The sequence below is a fragment of the Martes martes genome (genome assembly GCF_963455335.1).
Source record: "Martes martes genome assembly, chromosome: 5".
Lineage (NCBI taxonomy): Eukaryota > Metazoa > Chordata > Mammalia > Carnivora > Mustelidae > Martes > Martes martes.
The window spans coordinates 8056516-8078354 of record NC_137892.1 but is presented as its reverse complement, the minus strand read 5'-3'; the positions used below and the strand labels follow the sequence as shown (position 1 = coordinate 8078354).

Sequence of the window (21839 nt, the reverse complement as noted above, 5' to 3'; positions counted from 1 at the left end):
GGGTAACGAGCAGGGCCTTGTCACCCCTGGACATGCGGACCTGCCCCTTCCCCCTTCCCGCCCGGACTGCTGGAGGGGACAAGGCAGGGTGAGCCAGGGGCTGAGCCCCCTACTGGGGAATGTGGGGGGGCCAGGAGGTTCTGACCCTCATCGGCCCACCTTGCACCTTCAGGGAGGCTGAGCTCTGAGCGTCGCGGGCGTCACACACGTACACGCCCTGGTCCCCAAGCTCACACCGGTAAATGACGAGACTCCGACAGGCACCCTGGGCCACCATGCCCACTGTCTTGCCCACCCGCAGCTCCACACCATCCTGAGGAGGGATGAGGTTGGGTCAGGTGCTGGAACTCCCCAGCAGAGCAGTCCCGTGCCTGACAGGCCACCGAGAGAGGCAGGGGGAGCCAGAATACTCGGGTGAGAGGGAGGCACCTTCAGCCAGCGCACATCCACGTTGGGGCGTGACAGCTCACACTCCAGGGTCACCTTGTCCTTCTCTGTGGCCACCATGTCCTGCAGGGGGCGGCTGAACCTCACAGGCAGCTCTAGGGTGGCAGGAGGGGAAGGGTGAGAGGCAGAGCCGAGAGGGGCCTGAGCGGGGTGGTGTCAGACAGCTGTTCGAGGAAGGAGACCCAGAGCCCAGAGCCCAGGATTCTGCCACCCCGCCCCGCCCGCCTCCCCCAGGCCACCTGGGGGACAGAGCAGGGTGCACCCTGCTGCAGGGCGCGCCCAGGCCCACGCACCGGTTACCATGAGCCGCGCGGACGTGTGCACCCCCTCAGCTTTGAAGGCGACGAGGCCGCCATCCTGCGGCCGCAGGTCCAACAGCGTGAGCGTGTGGATGGGGCCACGCACAGCCTGCTGGCACGTGGGGCCTGGCTGCAGCCGCAGGCCATCCCGCGTCCAGCTGCCCTCCACGTCGGCATGGGACAGCTCCACCTCCATGCGGACTGTGCCCTGCTCGGACACCTCCATCGCCTGTAGGCCCCGCACGAGCCGGACCTGGCGCACTGAGCACACACGCAGGGGCAGGGGTGAGCCACTGTACGGACACCTTAGCCCGCGGGCCAGCCCCCACTCACCTCCCCACGGGGCCTCAGAGGCAAAGGCCCACCCCTTCCTTCCGGGCACCCCCCAGGGCCTGTCCCTGCAGGGGACATCCCTCCCCTCCCCCTCCCGCCTCCTTCCTGGATGCCTGACTCCCGGGCCCCGCCTGCTGCTGCGGCTCACTTTCCACGGTGAGCTTGGCCTGCGTCTTGTCGTCCGGAGTCTCGCACCCATAGAAGCCACGGTCAGCGAAACCCACACAGTGCAGAACCAAGCGGTGACTGGTGCTATCCGTGTGGATCTCCACGTTCTTGCCTGGCGCCAGGGCTGCTGCATTCCGTGTCCACTTGACATTGGGCCACGGCCGCGTCAGCTCCACCTCCATGGTCACGGAGCTCCGCTCCTCCACCGTCTGGGGCTCCAGCTTCTTTCTGAACAGCACCGGAGCCTCTGAGGTCACAAGCAAGGGAGGTCACCACAGTCACGACCACTCTTGGAAGAGGCAGAGCTTGAGGGCCCTTCCACCCCCTACCCCACCCCCAAACGGCACACCTGCTCCCCACCATGACCTCACATTCCGCCTCCAGGCTGGGCCCAGCTGAGCACCTGCACAGGCACAGCTACGTGGGAGGAAGCCGGGCCCAGCTGTGCACCTGCACACGTACAGTTACATGGGAGGAAGCCGGGCCCAGCTGTGCACCTGCACACGTACAGTTACATGGGAGGAAGCCGGGCTCAGCTGTGCACCTGCACAGGCACAGTGACGTAGGAGGAAACCAGGCCCAGCTGTGCATGTGCACAAGTACAGCTACGTGGGAGGAAGCCGGGCCCAGCTGCGCACCTGCACGGGCACAGTTACGTGGGGAGAAGCTGAGGCTCTGGGAGGCTGCTCCTTCCCCAACATGTGTCTCCTCTCCTGCTCCCTGGCTCCCAACAACCAGGCCAGACACAGTGCCCGGAACTCCTCAGTGTGGCCCATGACCACCAGCAGCAGGTCACAGGGAGCTGGTGCAACAGACTGAGCCCCCAGACCTGCAGCACCAGCCACTCTGCTCTAGGGAGACCCTGGACACTCCACGTTAAGGAATGAAAAGCAGGATGCAGGTGGGCCTCCCAGTCCCAGGCTCTGCCATGATCTCCCCAGAAGATGTACGTGTGCGCGTTACTCTCGCTCAGAACCTGCAACAGCTCCCCAGGAGAGGTCCTGGCTCCAGCCAGTGAAGTTCATCCCCACCTCCTGCCTCGGCTTGCACTGGCTGCCAACTCCATTTCCATCCATGGGGCTCGGCTGGGGATGCCTCCTCCAGGAAGCCTCCTAGGACAGCCTCAACCTCTGCCCACTCCCCAACCAGATGCACCTTGTGGCAGTTTACTGGGTCTCCTTCCGAGTAGGTACCCGGCCCCTGGGCACCGCCCATCCCCCCTCCCCCACTTTGCGAAGTATCCAGGTCACCCAGACCAGCTCGACCCAGGCTGGCAGCGGAAGGCTGCAGGGAAGGAGCCCGTGGAGAGGCCCTCCCTGCGGCCCCGTCCACTCACCTCGCACCCGGAGAGCAGCTGAGGACTGGACACCCTCAGCCTCTGCGGTGATCTGGCCAGCATCCTCCAGGGTCAGGCCAGAGATGGTCAGGCTGTGGCTGGAGCCACTTTGGGAGATGAGAAACTTCTGGCTGGGCTGCAGCAAGGCGCCGTCCCGGAACCACGTGACTGCCGAGTCGCCCGGGGACACCGCGCACTGGAAGGTGGCCTCTCCGCCTTCCTCAGCCACCACCGCCCTCAGCCCTGATGTGAACTTGACCGTGCGGGGGGCTGTGGACAGGGGTTTTCCTTGAGAGGCCCCACCCCGCGGCCGTGGTCAGGGTATCTGCTCCAGGCACCCGCCCAGGCACGCCCGCCCACCCACCCGCGCGGCCCTCCACGGAGTACCGTTGACGGTGAGCTGCGCGCTGGTGCGGTCGTCGCGGGTTTCGCACGCGTACTCCCCCGCGTCCTCCAGCCGCAGGCCCGACACCGTGAGCGAGCGCCGGGGCCCCGTGGCTTCCATCCGGAAGCGCTTCCCAGCCCGGAGCTGTGCGCTCCCGCAGCGCCACACGACCTCGGCCTGGGGCGGGCTCAGCTCGCACACCAGCATCACCGTGCCCCCCAGCTCCCCGCTCACAGGCTCCAGGGGCTGGCAGAACGTGGCGGCCACCTCTGCAGGACAGGAAGGGCCATCAGCGGCAGGGCTTGGGCTGGCCTCACTGGGGACAGCCCGCTCCGGCCCCGCCCCCTGCACACCCGGGGCTCCCAGAACCCCGCCCCCAGCCCTGCTCACCTTCCACCTGCACGGGGAAGTCCTGCCCTGTCGTGCCCACACGGCAGCTGTAGACGGCGCTGTCCAGGGTCTGGGCCCCGTGGATGGTCAGGGTGTGGGTGTCCCCCAGGCTGGCTGTTTCGTGCCGCTTGCTTCGGCGAATTTCCACACCGTCCTTGAGCCACGTCACCGCGGCCACAGAGGGTGTGGCCAGCGTGGCTGTCAGGACAATGTCCTCGTGCTCCCTGACCACCAGGGGCTCCCTGCGGCCAGGTCTCTCCAGGGCAGGGGACTCAGGCTCCGGCTCTGGGGGGAGGTCAGTGAGCATAAGAGCAGGGCTCTTGTGTTCCTGGCTTGGGCCCCATCCCCCCTAGCAGTGGGCCTGGGTCCATATTACAGAAGGGCATCGGGAAGCAGGCCCAGGAGGGGAGGCAGGAAAGGACAGCCTGGCCAGGCCCAGGTCAGGATGGGCATCCAAGCAAGGGCAAGCCCACAGGGCTGACCACATCACAGCTGGACACTTAGGATCCCAAGACAAGAGCCCCTCCAGAGAGGCTCCGCAGCTGCCCAGGGAGGATTAAACATGGGAAACGTGTGTGCTCATGTTTCCCTAGAACCTGACAGCCCCAGACAGAGAATGGTGCCTGCCGCAGGCCACAGGCCTGAGGGGCCTACAGGACACCAGGAAAGGCTCATGGCAGGTTTTCTGCTGGTTACAGTGGGATTCCGGCAGAAGGGGAGATGCTTGGGGAAGTGGATGCCCAGAACAGCCAAAAAGAGGGGCAGCAGTTCTCCAGTCCGAGCACCTGGACGGTAGACAGAATCCTGGGCTGGGCCCATCGCAGGGAACCCAACACAGGTGCAACACACAACTGTCCCCCCATCCGGTCCAAGAGCGGCTCCTTTCCTGACTTGTCAGGATGTTATTACCTCTACGGAACCCTGGCACACACCTGTGACGTCCAGGCGGAAGGACACCTTCTGGCCCCCAGCCTCGCAGCTGTACTCCCCGGCGTCCGCCTTCCCCGCCTGCTGCACCACCAGCCGCCTGCTCCTGCCCTTGGCCTCCACGTGCACGTTGGAGCTCGCACTCAGCTTCTTCCCGTCCTTGTACCACGTCACCTCTGTCTGGGCCTGGGCCACCTCACAGCTCAGCGTGGCGCTGGCCCCCGCCTTGCAGAGCACCTCACTGCACGCTGGCTGCTCCTTGGCAAACACCACAGAGGGTTCTGGGGACAGAGAGAGATGCACATGATTGGAGATACCATGTGCCTTAGGAAGGCAGCACTGGGGGGAGAAGGACTAAACCCAGAGGGAGGGGAACTGGAAACGTCTCCAGGCTCTGCATCAGCTGTGAGGTCTGGAAAAGCCCCATAGCCTTCTTGACACTAAGTAACACAATCTACCTACCCAATCCATCAGCCCTGGGGGTGGGAGAACATACATTCTATCACTGCTCCACGTGGGCTGTACCAGGTGAGGACTATAATTCTACCACTGCTCCACTGGTCCCTCATGGGGACCAGACACTCTGTCACTGCCCCATGTTGGTCTTGCAGGTGTGGATGTTGAAAGAGACTTCTGTTCACAGGAACCTGTGGACTCCTGCTATCTGCACACCTCAACCTTCCCAGAGGATGCAAAGTCTTCCCACAAAGTTTTCAGGGAGCACCTTCCCTTTAGTGCACAGAGTTCCTCAGGCTTCAGAGTTTCAAGTTCTATCCTGACAACTGCTGGCAGTCTTGGTGGTAAGTAGTTGTGCCTGTTGCAGGTTGTTTTTTTTTTTTTTTTTTTTTTTTGCACCTATTCTCATGACTCACACAGTGGAGCAACTTCTCTAGTCTTTCCTGTCATTACTGCTTGCTCTTAGGTAATGTCAGTGTCATGTGTTTTGTCCAATGGCCAATAGCCCTGCCTGTCTTTCTCACATTTATTTTTAGGAGCTCTATTTGCATGACAGGGGTCTCTCTTCCACATGTGTGTGGCTTGTCTTTTTACTGTTTTCTGGTGTCTTCTAATGAATCAAAGATTTTCATTTCTTTGTGGGCAGTCCTGTCATTCCTGTCCCAAGGTGGCTAGTGCATTTCTGTTGTGTCAGAATTCCCTTATTAGACTGTAATCTAATCCTCATCTCAGAGGATTCCTCCTCATCTCAGAGGGTCATTGTGCCACCTGTCACCCTGGGATCTCCAGCCCATTTAGAATTGGATTTGTGTGCACTGTGAATTACCTGACAACTTTTTTTCCATATGGCTTAGTGGCAAAAAGTTATTTTTCTTATTGCAAAGACCAGACATGATGTCAAGAAAGAAAAAGTGCAGATGAGGCAGGAGTTCATATATGGATGGGTCTGTTTCTGAGCTCTTTATTCTGTTCTTTTTATCTGATAACTGTCCAATCTTTGAGATCTGGCTGTCTATGTCACTGTAGCTTTATAGTAATGCTATGGCACATACTTGTAGTGCAAATACTCACACTGAAACTGCTTATCAATTTTCATCACCCTCCACCATCCTCCCAAAGAAAATCTGCTTGGATTTGAATTATCAGTGAACATCTCAGATTTTTCCATGGATTCCTATCCATTTACTTAGACCTTCTTTATTTTCTCTCAAAAGTGTTCAATAATTTTCCCTCACAAAGTTACTAAGCATGGTTTATTAAATTTGGAATTAGAAACATGATACTTCCAATACTATTATAAATCTTTTAAATTTTCACTTTCAAATGGTTTCTTGTCAGTATATACATACAGAAGCATTTACTATGTGTTCACATTTGTACGTGGTTATCTTTCTGATTACACACAAAGTCTAACAATTTTCCTTTGGAATTTGGGACTTGGTGATTGTACAACCTATGAATTTTACCTTGTTTTCCAAGTTTTATGCATTTTATTTCCTCCTTCCGTGCTGTGAGTGTTAACAGTGCACCTCCTTCTCTTAATCCCTATCTCATAGGTAAACCCCTCAGGGTTTTGCATTAAGTATGATGTCTCCGTTGTTTCCTGTAGTACTGTTTATCAAAGTAAGGAAGAATTGGTTTACTGCTAGTTGGTTAAGAATTTTATAGCACGAATGGAAGCTAAAATTTATCAAACATTTGCTCGGGGTTTATGTTATACTTTATCAAACTTTCTTCTGCATTTATTGAGATAAGCTATTGTTTTTCTCCTTTAAGCAGTTAGTGTCACATTATACAGTTGATTCTTAATCAACATGGGTTTGAACAATATGGGTTCATTTAAATGCAGATTTTTTTTCAGTAAATACACTACAGAACTGCAAATGTATTTTCTCTTTCTTGTAATGTTCTTAATACCATTTTCTTCTCTCTAGCTTACTTTACTGTAAGAATAAAGTGTATAGTACATATAGCGTACAAAATATGTGGTAATCAACTAAGTTATTAGAGTCTCAGTCAATAGCCTATTAACAGTCAAGTTTTGGGGGACTCAAAAGTTATATATGGATTTTTGACTACATGGGAGATTTGCACCCCTACCCCCTCATCATGCAAGGATCAACAATAGTGATTTTCTAATGTTTTGACTATTAAACCAACATTTCATTCCTAGACTAAGACTTCAAAATAGTGTATTTTCATTGACATCTGCTCAGATGACTTTGCCAATAGTTTGTTGAAGACATGGCCTAGATATACACAGGATATTGGCATAAAATTTTAATCCTTCCTACTTTCCTTGTCAGATTTTGGTACTGTGTTATATTAGCTCTGTAAATCAAACTGGAGGATATATATCTTTAGTTTATTATCTCGGAGAATCTCCATGAACATGGAATAATTACTTTCCAGAATATTTGGTGTAATTTATCAACAAAACCACTAGGTTTAGATCATTCTCTATGAAAATTTTGATTACTATTTCCATGCACTTAAAGTGATGGGACTACTTAAGTTATCTATTTCTTCTTGTGTAACATTTTCATATGCTTTTCTAAGAATTTGGCCAATTTATCAAAACTCTGCAAACTGATTTCATAAAATAACATGCCATACTCTCACAAAAAATCATTTTAGAGAGATGTAAGTTTTGTGGTATCTGTACACACCCAAAAAATTATATACTGATATACTATCATAACTATTGTATGTTGGCACCTGGGAGTCAATGTGGTGTTACTGCCCAGCATTCTCTGAGCTTAAGAGCAATTTACCAAAATGAAAATACATTTAGTCCTCAGACTTCCCCATAAAGCATCCCAGAGGCACAAATACACAGAACCACTAGGAAATGCCACTATATACTCCTACACCACCCAATGACAGCCACCACAAGGACTCATCTATAGCAAAGCATGATGATACAGCCTAGACTGCTTACTTCCTCCCTTTCTAAACCTGTAAATTAAAGTCCAAGAGGAATTCTGATACAGAGTGGTCTGACTGAGGACACAAGGAAATAAGATTTTCTTTAGAAAGAGAATTCCAGAACTTGCATGTGACTATCTCAGGCACATACATACCAACGCTCCGGTTCTGTTTACTTTGCACAGTCTTTGAAGGAAAACATGGGTCTAGATTTGCTACCTATACGGGTGCACAGATAACATATCCATGTGCAAAACAGTGTCCTAAAACATTATATTCTAAAGTTCAGTTGAGACATTTCTAAGGATGATTATATGGTCAAAACTTCCCCTATCCTGATTTAAAGAAATCGAAATGTGTCTCACTAGCAAGAATCCCATGCGATCCTGAACAGGGCACCTGGGGCACCCAGAAGCAGCACAGTCGCATAACCAAGGTGTGAGATGCTGAGCTACCTCAGCACCCAAGCGTGAAGCACAGCCTTCGTCCTGGGCACCAGGGGACGCTGGGAGTGTTCTCTGTGGGTGCTGAGATGCGTGACTAAGCATTAGGACACGAGAGCACTGCTCAGGGCACAGATGGCCCCTCTCCCTCCGCGTGCACCCTTCCCATTAAACCTCCATGAGTCATAGCCATGCCTATGAAAACAGAAGACCACACTGGGATGGCCAAGGTGAAACATGAAGACGAAGGGAAAGAGCATCAGAGCCTGTGGGGTCTGTAATGCAATGCTTCCATCACCTCCAAACAAGACAAGGTGGTACCAGAAGGAACTGACCTGCGACGTCCAGGTGGAAGGACACCTTCTGGCCCCCGGCCTCGCAGCTGTACTCCCCGGCGTCCGCCTTCCCCGCCTGCTGCACCACCAGCTGCCTGCTGCAGCCCTTGGCCTCCACATGCACATTGGAGCTCGTACTCAGCTTCTTTCCGTCCTTGTACCACGTCACCTCCGTCTGGGCCTGGGCCACCTCACAGCTCAGGGTGGCACTGGCCCCTGCCTTGGCCAGCACCTCACTGCATGCTGGCTGCTCCTTGGCAAACACCACGGAGGTTTCTAGGGACAGAGAGAGATGCACATGATTGAAGAGACCATGTCCATTAGGAAGGCAGCATTGGGACAAGAAGGACTAAAGAGGGAAGCAGGGGAACTGGAAACATCTCCAAGCTCTGTATCCACTGTGTGATCTGGAAAACTCCGTAGTCTTTTTGACACTGAATAACACAATCTATGTACCCATTCTCTCCCTGCTCTGTGTAGGAGACCATACAATGTTCCAGATGGGGACCATATATTCTACCACTACTCCACCTGGCTGCTGTCCCAGGTGGGGATCCTACATTCTATCACTGCTCCATCTAGGCTGTTCAGGTGGGAATTCTGAGTACATGGGAACTGTGGGTCATGACGGCTACGTGCCCAATGCCTCTAGATGCCAAAAGGATCCCCCCACATGATTTGCAAGGAGCATCATCTAGAATACAGGACAATTCCTGCTGTTCCACACTCTTGCCTTCTCTGTGTTGTCAACTCTTTGCAACCTTCAGGACTGACACTGTACATTTTATAGCTGTCTCTTGCATGGTCTTGATGACGCAGGGATGGAGTACCTATCCTGAAGTCTTTGGTCATTAATGTTTGCTTTTCCATGGTGTCAACTCTCAAATGTTCTGCCCCATATTCAACAGCATTGTCTTCATTCAGATTTATTTAAGAGCTCTTTAAATAATTAACTGTTAGAGTGTTTATGGTCATGTGTGTTTATGTGTGCTCCCCATCTTTGCGACTTGCCTTTCTGTTCCTTTATGATGTTTCTAGTGAAAAAAAAGTTATGAGTTCTATTACAGGCAAATATATTAATTTGACCTTTTTGTATTGTGCATTTTGTTCGGTTTAAGGAAGGTTTCAAAACCTTGAGGTCATGAATGACCTACATTGTCTGATAAGAACTTGTTTTACATTGAGGTCTCTAACCCACCTGGAGTTGACTGTTTGGCAAGGCAAGAAATAGACATCCAACTTAATTTCAGTTTTCCACACAGTTAACTATCTTAGCACTATTTGTGAAAAGACTGTCCCTTCACTACCCTCACATTTAGCACCAGGGTAAAAACAAAAACAGAAAAAGAGAAGGCATGAGGTTCTATACAGAGCTATTTCTGGGTTCACTGTTCTGTTCCTCTGGGCTGTTTCTCAAACCATGCTTGGAGAACCACTTGTCTGACTTGCTGTAGCTTTACAAAAAGCCTTGATATCAGTCACAGCAAATGTCCCCACAGTCTCTTTTCAGGAGTGACTTGGTACACCTTGGCTTTTGCAATCAGCTTGTCAATAGTCTTGCACACAAAGAGCTATTATTTGGGTTATGATGAGGACTGAACACATTTAGGTCTTCCATCATTTTCTATCCATGATTTAGATCTTTTCTCTGTTTCTTAATGATGTTTGAATTATTTTTCCCAAAAACCTTTTAAATATCCTTTATTAGACAGGAATGGTAATAGGGTCCTTCAAATGCTATTGTAACACCTTTAAAATTCCCTTAAAAGTCATCTTCCAAGAACACTCATGAAAGAAATTAAAGAAAACACAAAAAGATAGAAGACCATTCCATGCTCTTGGATTGGAAGAATAAACATTGTTAAAATGTCTATACTGCCTAGAGCAATCTATAATTTCAATGCCATTCCGATCAAAATTCCACCTGTATTTTTCAAAGAGCTGGAACAAACAATCCTAAAATTTGTATGGAATCAGAAGAGACCCCGAATTGCTAAGGAAATGTTTAAAAACAAAAATAAAACTGGCAGCATCACGTTACCTGATTTCAAGCTTTACTACAAAGCTGTGATCACCAAGACAGCATGGTACTGGCATAAAAACAGACACATGGACCAGTGGAACAGAGTAGAGAGCCCAGATATGGACCCTCAACTCTACGGTCAAATACTCTTCGACAAAGCAGGAAAAAATATCCAGGGGAAAAAAGACAGTCTCTTCAATAAATGGTGCTGGGAAAACTGGACAGCTATATGTAGAAGAATGAAACTTGACCATTCTCTTACACCGTACACAAAGATAAACTCGAAATGGATAAAAGACCTCAACATGAGACAGGAATCCATCAGAATCCTAGAGGAGAACATAGGCAGTAACCTCTTTGATATCAGACACAGAAACTTCTTTCAAGATATGTCTCCAAAGGCAAAGGAAACAAAAGCGAAAATGAACTTTTGGGACTTCATCAAGATCAAAAGTTTCTGCACAGCAAAGGAAACAGTCAAGAAAACAAAGAGGCAACCCACGGAATGGGAGAAGATATTTGCAAATGACAGTACAGACAAAAGGTTGATATCCAGGATCTACAAGGAACTTCTCAAACTCAACACACACAAAACAGATAATCATATCAAAAAAATGGGCAGAAGATATGAACAGACACTTCTCCAATGAAGACATACAAATGGCTACCAGACACATGAAAAAATGTTCATCATCACTAGCCATCAGGGAGATTCAAATCAAAACCACATTGAGATACCACCTTACACCAGTTAGAATGGCCAAAATTAGCAAGACAGGAAACAACGTGTGTTGGAGAGGATGTGGAGAAAGGGGAACCCTCTTCCACTGTTGGTGGGAATGCAAACTGGTGCAGCCACTTTGGAGAGCAGTGTGGAGATTCCTCAGGAAATTAAAAATAGAGCTTCCCTATGACCCTGCAATTGCACTACTGGGTATTTACCCCAAAGATACAGATGTAGTGAAAAGAAGGGCCATCTGTACCCCAATGTTTATAGCAGCAATGGCCACGGTCGCCAAACTGTGGAAAGAACCAAGATGCCCTTCGACGGATGAATGGATAAGGAAGATGTGGCCCATATACACTATGGAGTATTATGCCTCCATCAGAAAGGACGAATACCCAACTTTTGTAGCAACATGGACAGGACTGGAAGAGATTATGCTGAATGAAATAAGTCAAGCAGAGAGAGTCAAGTATCATATGGTTTCACTTATTTGTGGAGCATAACAAATAATATAGAGGACAAGGGTAGATGGAGAGGAGAAGGGAGTTGAGGGAAATTGGAAGGGGAGGTGAACCATGAGAGACTATGGACTCTGAAAAACAACCTGAGGGTTTTGAAGGGGCGGGAGGTGGGAGGTTGGGGGAGCCAGGTGGTAGGTATTAAGGAAGGCATGTATTGCATGGAGCACTGGGTGTGGTGCAAAAACAATGAATTCTGTTATGCTGAAAAGAAATAGAAAAAAAAGTCATCTTCCAGATATCTGGTGTATAGATACAGAAATGTTTCCTGTATATGGATTTTTGTGTGTTGTAGTCTTTCCTGACTCCCTTTTCCATCAAATAATTAACTGTTTGGGATTTTCGACATTGATAACTATATCATTTCTTAGCTCTGTTTTTGTTATTTTTCCAGCTTTTATATCTGCATTTTATTTTCCTCCTTGGTGTGCTGTAAATGTTCTATAAAAATGGTGACACCTGGCTTCCCTGTCTTGGTCCCATCTCAGAGGCAAAACTTTCAAGATTTCACATGAAGTGTGATGTCAGCTAGTTTTTTCAGTACCACCAATTAGTACACTTAAGGACAAGACCTCCTATTTGTACTTTGTGAACAATTTTTTGTCAGCAATTGATGCTAAGTATTATAAAACATTTTTCCTGGATTCATAATGCTATATCTTATCTAGTGCTTTTTTAAAATTCTCCAGTTACTGGGGAAACCACATAGACTTTTTTTCTTTCATTTTGTTCACATCAAGCTCTGTATTCATTTTCTAGAGTTTCTTGTGTGAAAGGAGACTTACATTCCAGGAATCAGACTATGGTGGACTGTATGAATTCTTCGTATTTACCTTGTCATATTTTGGGATTGATATATTACCTACAAAATATGGGTTGAAGACTATCTCTTTTCTATGTTCTATAAGAATTCTATGAATGTGGAATACTATCTTTCCAGAATATTTGGTACAATTTCACGGTAGAGCTACTGGGCTTGAATAGCATTCTCTGAGATTATTTGTTGTTGTTCCATTATTCTGAGTTTTAGGACTGCACAGTTTGTCTCGTTTTTCTTGTGGAAGTTTCAATACAGTTCCCTAGGAACTGATTGATTTGTAATGTTCTGCTCTCTGGGGGGTAATCTACACAGATGCTGCCACCAAATACGGACCTAGACATGGCTACCTATGGGTGCAGAGAGAACTTCTAGAACCCTGTGAAAATGCAGAAGTGTCCCAAAACACCTAAAACTGTGAAAACTCAGAGCACAGTCCTGAGAAAACTCCAAGTGTGATCGTGTGGCCCAGATTTCCCGTCTCCCTGGTTCAGTGAAGTCAAACATCTCTTGCTAGCAGGAACTCTCAAGTATGCTTGGGGAAGACACAGATGACCTTCCCCAACCACTCCAGGGGAGGGACGTCTGGTCTACTTCAGCCCAAGCATCAGGGATATCCTGACCCTGAGACACCAAGGTCCACCAGTGGGTTCTGAGCAGGAGCTGGGAAAATGTGACCAGCTCTGCTACGTGGACACACAATTTGTGGTATAACACAACCACTTTCCTCCTCTAACCATGTTTCCTTGGTCCCGCACGGGCATTAAAACCATACGTGAATGGATGGAAGACATGAAGAGATTTAGTCTAATGGAAAGAACAAAAGGGTGTGTTTAGGCTATCAGCCAGTCCCAATTCATCTCCCAGTGAGGCTCATTTCATACCCTCAAAGAACTGACCTGTGACATCCAGGCAGAAGGACACCTTCTGGCCTCCTGCCTCACAGCTGTACTCCCCGGTGTCCGCCTTCCCCGCCTGCTGCACCACCAGCCGCCTGCTGCAGCCCTTGGCCTCCACGTGCACGTTGGACCTCGCACTCAACTTCTTCCCATCCTTGTACCACGTCACCTCCGTCTGGGCCTGGGCCACCTCACAGCTCAGGGTGGCACTGGCCCCCACCTTGGCCTGCACCTCACTGTTCATTGGCTGATCCTTGGCAAACACAGCGGCAGGCTCTGAGGACAGGGAAGGATGCATGAAGTCAAACATACCATGTAGGTCAAAAATACAGCCCTGGGAACAACAGATGAATGGATAAAGGTGTGGTGTATACACACAGGAAGGAATAGTACTCAGCCATCCAAAAAAAATTTGAAATCTTGCTTTTGCAACAAGGTGGATGGAACTACAGGGTATTAATAAGTGAAATAAATCAATCAGAGAAAGACAATTATCCTATGATTTCACTCATATGTGGAATTTAAGAAACAAAACAGAGGATAATGGGGGAAGGAGGGAAAAATAAAACAAGACAGTATCAGAGAGGGAGACAGGCCCTAAGATATTCTTAACTCTAGGAAGAGAACTGTCCGTTGCTGGAGGGGAGGTGAGTGGGGGACTGGGGTAACAGAGTGATGGGCATTAAGGAGGCAGGTGACGGGGCGCCTGGGTGGCTCAGTGGGTTAAAGCCTCTGCCTTCGGCTCGGGTCATGATCCCAAGGTCCTGGGATCGAGCCCCGCGTCGGGCTCTCTGCTCCGCGGGGAGCCTGCTTCCTCCTCTCTCTCTCTCTCTCTGCCTGCCTCTCTGACTACTTGTGATCTCTGTCTGTCAAATAAATAAATAAAATCTTAAAAAAAAAAAAAAGGAGGCAGGTGACGTAATGAGCACTGGGAGTTATATACAACGGACAAATCACTGAACTCTACCTCTGCAACTAATAATACACAACATGTTAATTAGTTTATTTTAAATTTAAAAGAATACAGCCTTGGGAAAATAGGCCTAAACAGGAGGAGGGGGACTGGAAGTCCTTCCAGGCTCTGCACCAGCTGTGTGGTCTGGAGAAGTTCTACCACTTTCTCAGCAACAGCTAACACAATTTATCTACACCACACCCCCGCTCCCTGTGGGCTGTCCCCGGTGGGAACCCTACACTCCACCCCTGCTCCCCATGGACTGTCCCAGGTGGGGAGTCTGAGAAACTTTCCCTGTGCATGGGCTCTGTGGGTCATGACCCATCTGTTCCTCTACATTTCTAGAGGACGTCAGATCTTTTCTGTATGGTTTGAAGGTAATTTTTCCACCTCTAGTCTACAAAGCTCCTGAACTCCAAGCTGTTTCCTGTGTTAGTATTATCAGCTGGTGGCCATCTGGCGGGAGTCACTGTCCTTCCTCCTGACTGTCACTGTCTGCTGACTCAGGAGGCTGGGCACCTTCTCCAACATTACTGGGCTGGCCGTAACGCTTTGCTCTTCTGTGGTGACACTGTTCGTGGGTTTGCTTATACACCAACAGTACTGTCTTTATCCATTTTCAGACACTCTTTACATATTTACATGTTAAGAAATGACAACTATGTGGCTTAAAGTTCTTTTCCCAACTCTGGGACATGCCTTTTCACTCTCCCATGGCCTCTTCTGATGAACGAGATTTGGGGTTTTAATGTAGTCACATATGTCTATCTTGCCCCGTTGCTTGTAGGGCATTTGTACACTATTAAAGAGATCCTCCCTTATCCAGGTCTCTAAAAAACTGTGTTGTCACTGCAGCGTTTTAGGATTTTAGCTTTTATACTGAGGTCTCTAACCTACCAGGAATTTTGGGGGTGTTGTGTGAATTCCCAGTAAAATCTAATTTTTTCCATATGGTTAAATGATCCAAGCACTATTTACGAAAACAACAACCCTTCTCTACGTCTCGCACAGACACTCCAGTAAAACAACAACAAAACAAGCAAACAAACCAAAAAACCCTGTGGTTTGGCAGGAGTCCACTTAGGTGAGAATCTGTTTCTGTCTTATTTTGTCCCCTTGATCTGGTAACTGTCCCTGCCTTGAGGTGCACAGATAGCATATATCCATGTGTAAAACAGTGTCCTAAAACATCACAATCCAAAGTTCAGTTGAGATATGTGTAAGGGTGATTATATGGTCAAAACTCCCCCTATCCTGATTTAAAGAAATCGAAATGTGTCTCACTAGCAAGAATCCCATGCGATCCTGAACAGGGCACCTGGGGCACCCAGAAGCAGCACAGTCGCATAACCAAGGTGTGAGATGCTGAGCTACCTCAGCACCCAAGCGTGAAGCACAGCCTTCGTCCTGGGCACCAGGGGACGCTGGGAGTGTTCTCTGTGGGTGCTAAGATGCGTGACTAAGCATTAGGACACGAGAGCACTGCTCAGGGCACAGATGGCCCCTCTCCCTCCACGTGCACCCTTCCCATTAAACCTCCACAAGTCATAGCCATGCCTATGAAAACAGAAAACCACACTGGGATGGTCAAGGTGAAACATGAAGACCAAGGGAAAGAGCATCAGAGCCTGTGGGGTCTGTAATGCAATGCTTCCATCACCTCCAAACAAGACAAGGTGGTACCAGAAGGAACTGACCTGCGACGTCCAGGTGGAAGGACACCTTCTGGCCCCCGGCCTCGCAGCTGTACTCCCCGGCGTCCGCCTTCCCCGCCTGCTGCACCACCAGCCGCCTGCTGCAGCCTTTGGACTCCATGCGCACTTTAGAGCTCGCACTCAGCTTCTTTCCGTCCTTGTACCACATCACCTCCGTCTTGTCCTGGGCCACCTCGCAGCTCAGAGTGGCGCTGGCCCCCGCCTTGGCCTGCAGCTCCTTGTGTGCTGGCTGGTCCTTGGCAAACACCAGTGTAGGTTCTGGGGAACAGGGATGGACACACACCATCAGAGTCACCTTGTAAGTCAGGAATGCAGCAGTGGTGAAAGGAACCTGAATGGAGAGGCAGGGGGACAGAGACGTCCCCAGGTTCTGCACCAGCTGTGTGGTACGGAGAAACTGCCTCAGCAATGGGTGCCCAGAGTCTATCGGTACCACCTACCACAGCTCCGTGTTGTTCCAGATGCGGATGCTGTGAGCCCTCCCCACACGTACTCCTTTAGGAGAGGATCTATGGGGTGAGGAAACAGGCCCTTCTTCCCAGGCGAGGCGGAGTCTTTCCTCAGCCCCGTGCAGGAGCTCCTCCACTCCACCCTCATGCCTGTCCCGCACTGCCAGCGGTTGGTAGCCTTGTGGGATGGGAGCTGTACCTGCCCGTGTCCATCTTTGCAGGGTTCTGACCACTGATAAAGTGAGGCGAATTTTCTGGTGTCTTTGGCCATTAGCATCGGAAGAGAATTCTACACTATATGTTAACTAACTGGAATGTAAACAAAATATGAAAGAAAAGGATAAACTAAACTCCACTTCTTTCCTTTATTTTATACCTTTCTCTGATTTTCCTCCTTACCGTGCTGCCAGTCGTTGGACAGAAAGCCCTACCTCATTTCCAATCACAAAGTCAGGTCTTTCACTTTTTTACATTAGTTTCAGGGGTAGAATGTAGTGATGCATCAGTCGCATGTAACACCCAATGCTCATTCCGTCACATGCCTCCTTCATGCCCATCCCCCATCTACCCCATTCCCCCAACCACCCTCCTCCAGCAGCCCTCGCTTCTTCCTTACAGTTGAGAGTCTCTTATGGTTTCTCTCCTTCTCTGTTTTCATTTTATTTTCTCTTCCCTTCCCTTCCCCTATTGTCATCGGTTTTCTTTCTTAAATTCCACATGTGAGTGAAATCATAAGATATTTGTTTTTCTCTGACTAACTTATTTCACTTAGCATAATACCCTCTGGTGCCATCTGCATCGTAGCAAATGTTAAGATTTCACTCTCTCTGATGGCTGAGTAATATTCCATTGTATATACGTGCCACCACTTCTTTAGCCATGCCTCTGCCGATGGATAGCTGAGCTCTTTCCGTGTTTTGGCTACTTGTTTTTTTTTATTTATTTAATTTTATTTTTTTCCGTGTTCCAAGATGTATTGTTTATGTACCACACCCCATGCTCCATGCAATACGTGCCCTCCACAATACCCACCAGACTCACCCAACCCCCTTCCCCCCTCCCCTCCAAAACCCTCAGTTTGTTTCTCAGAGTCCATAGTCTCTCATGGTTCATCTCCCCTTCCAATTTCCCCCAACTCCCTTCTCCTCTCCATCTCCCCATGTCCTCCGTGTTATTCCTTATGCTCCACAAGTAAGTGAAACCATATGATAATTGACTCTCTCTGCTTGACTTATTTCACTCAGCATAATCTCTTCCAGTCCTGTCCATGTTGATACAAAAGTTGGGTATTCGTCCTTTCTGATGGAGGCATCATACTCCATAGCATATATGGACCATATCTTCTTTACCCATTCGTCCATTGAAGGGCATCTTGGTTCCTTTCACAGTTTGGCGACCGTGGCCATTGCTGCTATGAACATTGGGGTACAGATGGCCCTTCTTTTCACTACAACTGTATCTTTGGGATAAATACCCAGTAGTACAATTGCGGGGTCATAGGGAAGCTCTATTTTTAATTTTTTGAGGAATCTCCACACTGTTTTCCAAAGTGGCTGCACCAACTTGCATTCCCACCAACAGGGTAAGAGGGTTCCCCTTTCTCCACATCCTCTCCAACACATGTTGTTTACTGTCTTGTTACTTTTGGCCATTCTAACTGCTGTAAGGTGGTGTCTCAGTGTGGTTTTGATTTGAATCTCCCTGATGGTTAGATACAATGAACATTTTTTCATCGTCTGTTAGCCATCTGTATGTCTTCTTTGGAGAAGTGTCTTCTCCAATTGCCTTCTGCCCATTTCTTGATGTGATTATCTGTTTTTTGAGTGTTGAGTTTGAGGAGGTCTTTATGGATCTTGGATATCAGCCCTTTGTCTGTAGTGTCATTTGTGAATATCTTCTCCCATTCCGTGGGCTGCCTCTTTGTCTTGTTGACTGTTTCCTTTGCTGTGCAGAGCTTTTGATCTTGATGAAGTTCCGAAAGTTCATTTTCACTCTTTCCATGTTTTGGCTAGTTGTTAAGTGTGATGCTAACTAACTCCTTTATTTATTTATAGTTAGTTAATAATTTTGTATTACAGGATAATGTTAATTAAATTTCACCAAATAGTTTTATTCAGCATTTATTAAGATAACCACCTTTTTCTCTTTTAGATGTTAATATCATCTTCTGCTTTTTTAAGTTTCTAATGTTAAAGCAACCAGACATTCTTGTACTACAACTTCCATCATACTATATTGTCCCCTTCATGTGTTGTCCAACTTGGTTGGCTAATATCTTGTTTAAGAGTTTAGCCTTGATATTCATAAGGTATTGGCCTATAATTTTAACTCCATATATTTTCTTCATAAGATTTCAACATTAATATTATGCTATCTACATCTACATAAAATGAGTTGGAGACTGTACATCCTTTTTTTATTCTCTAGAAGAACCTTCATGAAAATGGAATAATGCCTTTCCAGGAATATTTGGTAAAACTCACCAGTAGATCCATTTGGCTTAGGCTGTTCTCTATGAAAATATTTATTTTATTTTTTTAGAGAGGGAGAGAGGAGGGAGTGCCAAAGTTAGAAGAACAGGGAGAATATTGAGCAAGCTCCACAACCAGCACAGAGCCCGATGCAGGGCTCGATCTCACAACCCTGACATCATGACCTGAGCCTAAATCAAGAGTCAGATTCTTCACCAACTGGCCACCCAGGTGCCCTGAAAATATTTTTTTATTACTTGTTCCATTTCTTTAAAATTTATAGGACTATTTGAGTTTTCTATGTCTCCTTATGTCAGCTTTGATATGTTAGTTTCCTATTAAATTTTAAAACTTTCAAAATTCTTACCATGAAATAATCTGTCAAGTTCTCTTCACATAATGTTTCACAAAGATAACTAGCATGATTTTTTGCTATTTATACACATTCACAAACCACTAAGTACAGATAGGATACCACACTATTTTGTGGTGGCACCTCCAGGTCAAATGTGGGACACTTATTGAATGCAAAGACTCTATTAATAAAAGAAAATGAATATATTTCTCAACCTTCTCTATCAACCAGCCAAGGAAGCACAAATAGACACCAACCATTAGGTAATGCTACCAAGTAAATACTGGTCCACCAGTCAGGCTGCCATAATAGTAACTCACCTTTAGCAATGTGTGCTGATATAGCTTAAGTTTTTCTTCCTCTCTATTTCTAAATTTATATATCAGACTCCAAAGAAATTCTGACAAAGAATGGTTTAACTTAATACAAAAGATATGCTTTAAAAGGAATATCCTGTACCTAGAGGTACGTGTCACAGGCGTGCATCTACCAATCTCTACTTTTGTATACTTTGCACGGACATCACAGCATGGAATGAATCTAGATGTCTCAGAAAAAGCAGAGAAAGCTTCTCTATCCCTGTGTAAGGAAGGAAGAGATTCACAGAACATCTAAAACTTGGATAATCCAAAGTCAGTGTGAGATATTTACAAGTACCGATGGGTAGGTGAAATTTCCCACTTATCGTTGATCAGTGGGATCCAAACATCTGGCTGGTGATAAACTGCCTGTGGTTCTGAGGAAGCGAACCTGGTATATGCCAGAGGATCCAATAGATGGAAATTTACATATTCCCAGGTGAGAAGCACCTGTGCTCCTTCAGACTCAAATGCCAAGCAGACTGAGAGTTCCAGGCCACGAAGAAAATGGGCAGGTTTGAGGAACATAGCACTAAGTATCAATGTGCTAAACACCACTGAAGGTGGACACAAGTGGTCCCCCTCCTTTTTACAGACCCATCCAGTCAAGCCACTCTTGACCCTGTCATGGGAGTGAAAATAGGAAGGTGGGAGAATGTGACATGAGAGGTGATGGTGAGAATACTAAGGATAATCTGGGCTCAAAAATCAGTCCCATGTTCCCAAACAAGGCTAATTCACTATCCAAAGAACTGACCTGTGACGTCCAAGCGGAAGGACACCTTCTGGCCTCCAGCCTCGCAGCTATACTCCCCGGCGTCCGTCTTCCCCACCTGCTGCACCACCAGCCACCTGTTGCAGCCCTTGGCCTCCACGTGCACGTTGGAGTTCGCACTCAGCTTCTTCCCGTCCTTGTACCACGTCACCTCCGTCTTATCCTGGGCCACCTCACAGCTCAGGGTGGCACTAGCCCCCGCCTTGGCCTGCACCTCCCTGCGTGCTGGCTCCTCCTTGGCAAACACAGCTGGAGGCTCTGGGGACAGGGAGAGACACACAGGGTCAAACACACCATCTAATTCAACATGCAGCACTAGAGAAAGGACTAAACAGGTGGTAGGGGAGTCATCTCCAGGCTCTGCACCAGCTGTGTGACCAAGAGAAGATTTACCACCTTCCTAGAAAAGATGAACACAATTTATGTACACATTCTACCACTGCTCCACCTGGGCTGTTCCAGGTGGGGACACTGAAAGGTCTCCCTGTGCACACACTCCCTAGGAGAGTTGCTGTGGGGTCATGATGCAGGCACACCTCAACCTTCTCAGATGATTCAGTCTTGCACATGAATATGTAGAGAGCATCTTACCCACATTGCAGGACAGTCCCTGCTGTGTGTTGTCAACTGTTGGCCACCTTGGGGGAGTGGAGCTGTATCTCCCAGGCCCATCCCCTGCCTGGTCCTAAGGATTCACAGAGTGAATGATCTTTTCCAACGTTTTTGGTCATCAATGTTTGCTCTTTGGCTCAAGACTTTTGCCCAGTTTTCAAAAGCATTACTTGTCCTTTCCATGCTTGTTTTTAGGAGATATATTATACATATGATATGTATATATTATATATATAGTAAAATTTTATCACTTTATTCTGCATTTATGGAGGTAATCACTTCATTTCTTTAAATCAGTCTCTTAATGTCATGCATGATATTAATTTGCTAATCTTTCCAATGTTTAAATAGTCTTGCACTCCTGGACTATGGCCTTCATTATGGTGTCTTATCTTTTAGATATATTGCTGGCTTATTTTCATAATGTTTTGTTTAAGATTTTGACTTCAAAAATCCATAACAGACTGACCTGCAATTTGAATTTTTCATACTTTCCTTGTCAGACTTCGGTTATCAGCATTATATTGTCTCTCTAAAGTAAATCAGAAACATCTCTCTTTTCTATTCTCCAGAAGATTCTCCAGGAATAGTGGCACCTGGGTGGCTCAGTCAGTTAGCATCTGACTCTTGTTTTGGCTCAGGTTATGATCTCAGGGTTCTGGGATTAAGCCCCATATCAGGCTCCCCACTGCACAGGGAGTCTGTTTATCTTTCTAT

At 47.8% G+C, this 21839-nt stretch overlaps 1 protein-coding gene across 1 annotated transcript in view; it reads right to left on the bottom strand.

Annotated features, from left to right (window-relative positions):
• The window catches only part of OBSCN (obscurin, cytoskeletal calmodulin and titin-interacting RhoGEF), a gene marked incomplete at its 5' end in the record, with an annotated part of 113769 nt that overhangs the window by 58823 nt on the left and 33107 nt on the right, over nt 1–21839 (bottom strand). The window contains 12 exons of the mRNA XM_080804163.1: nt 160–313; nt 430–542; nt 741–1007; nt 1228–1494; nt 2584–2853; nt 2971–3237; nt 3359–3643; nt 4291–4566; nt 8448–8723; nt 13432–13707; nt 16084–16359; nt 20493–20768. Of these exons, the coding sequence (XP_080660289.1) occupies nt 160–313; nt 430–542; nt 741–1007; nt 1228–1494; nt 2584–2853; nt 2971–3237; nt 3359–3643; nt 4291–4566; nt 8448–8723; nt 13432–13707; nt 16084–16359; nt 20493–20768 (3003 nt within the window). The remainder of the gene's footprint in view (nt 1–159; nt 314–429; nt 543–740; nt 1008–1227; nt 1495–2583; nt 2854–2970; nt 3238–3358; nt 3644–4290; nt 4567–8447; nt 8724–13431; nt 13708–16083; nt 16360–20492; nt 20769–21839) is intronic.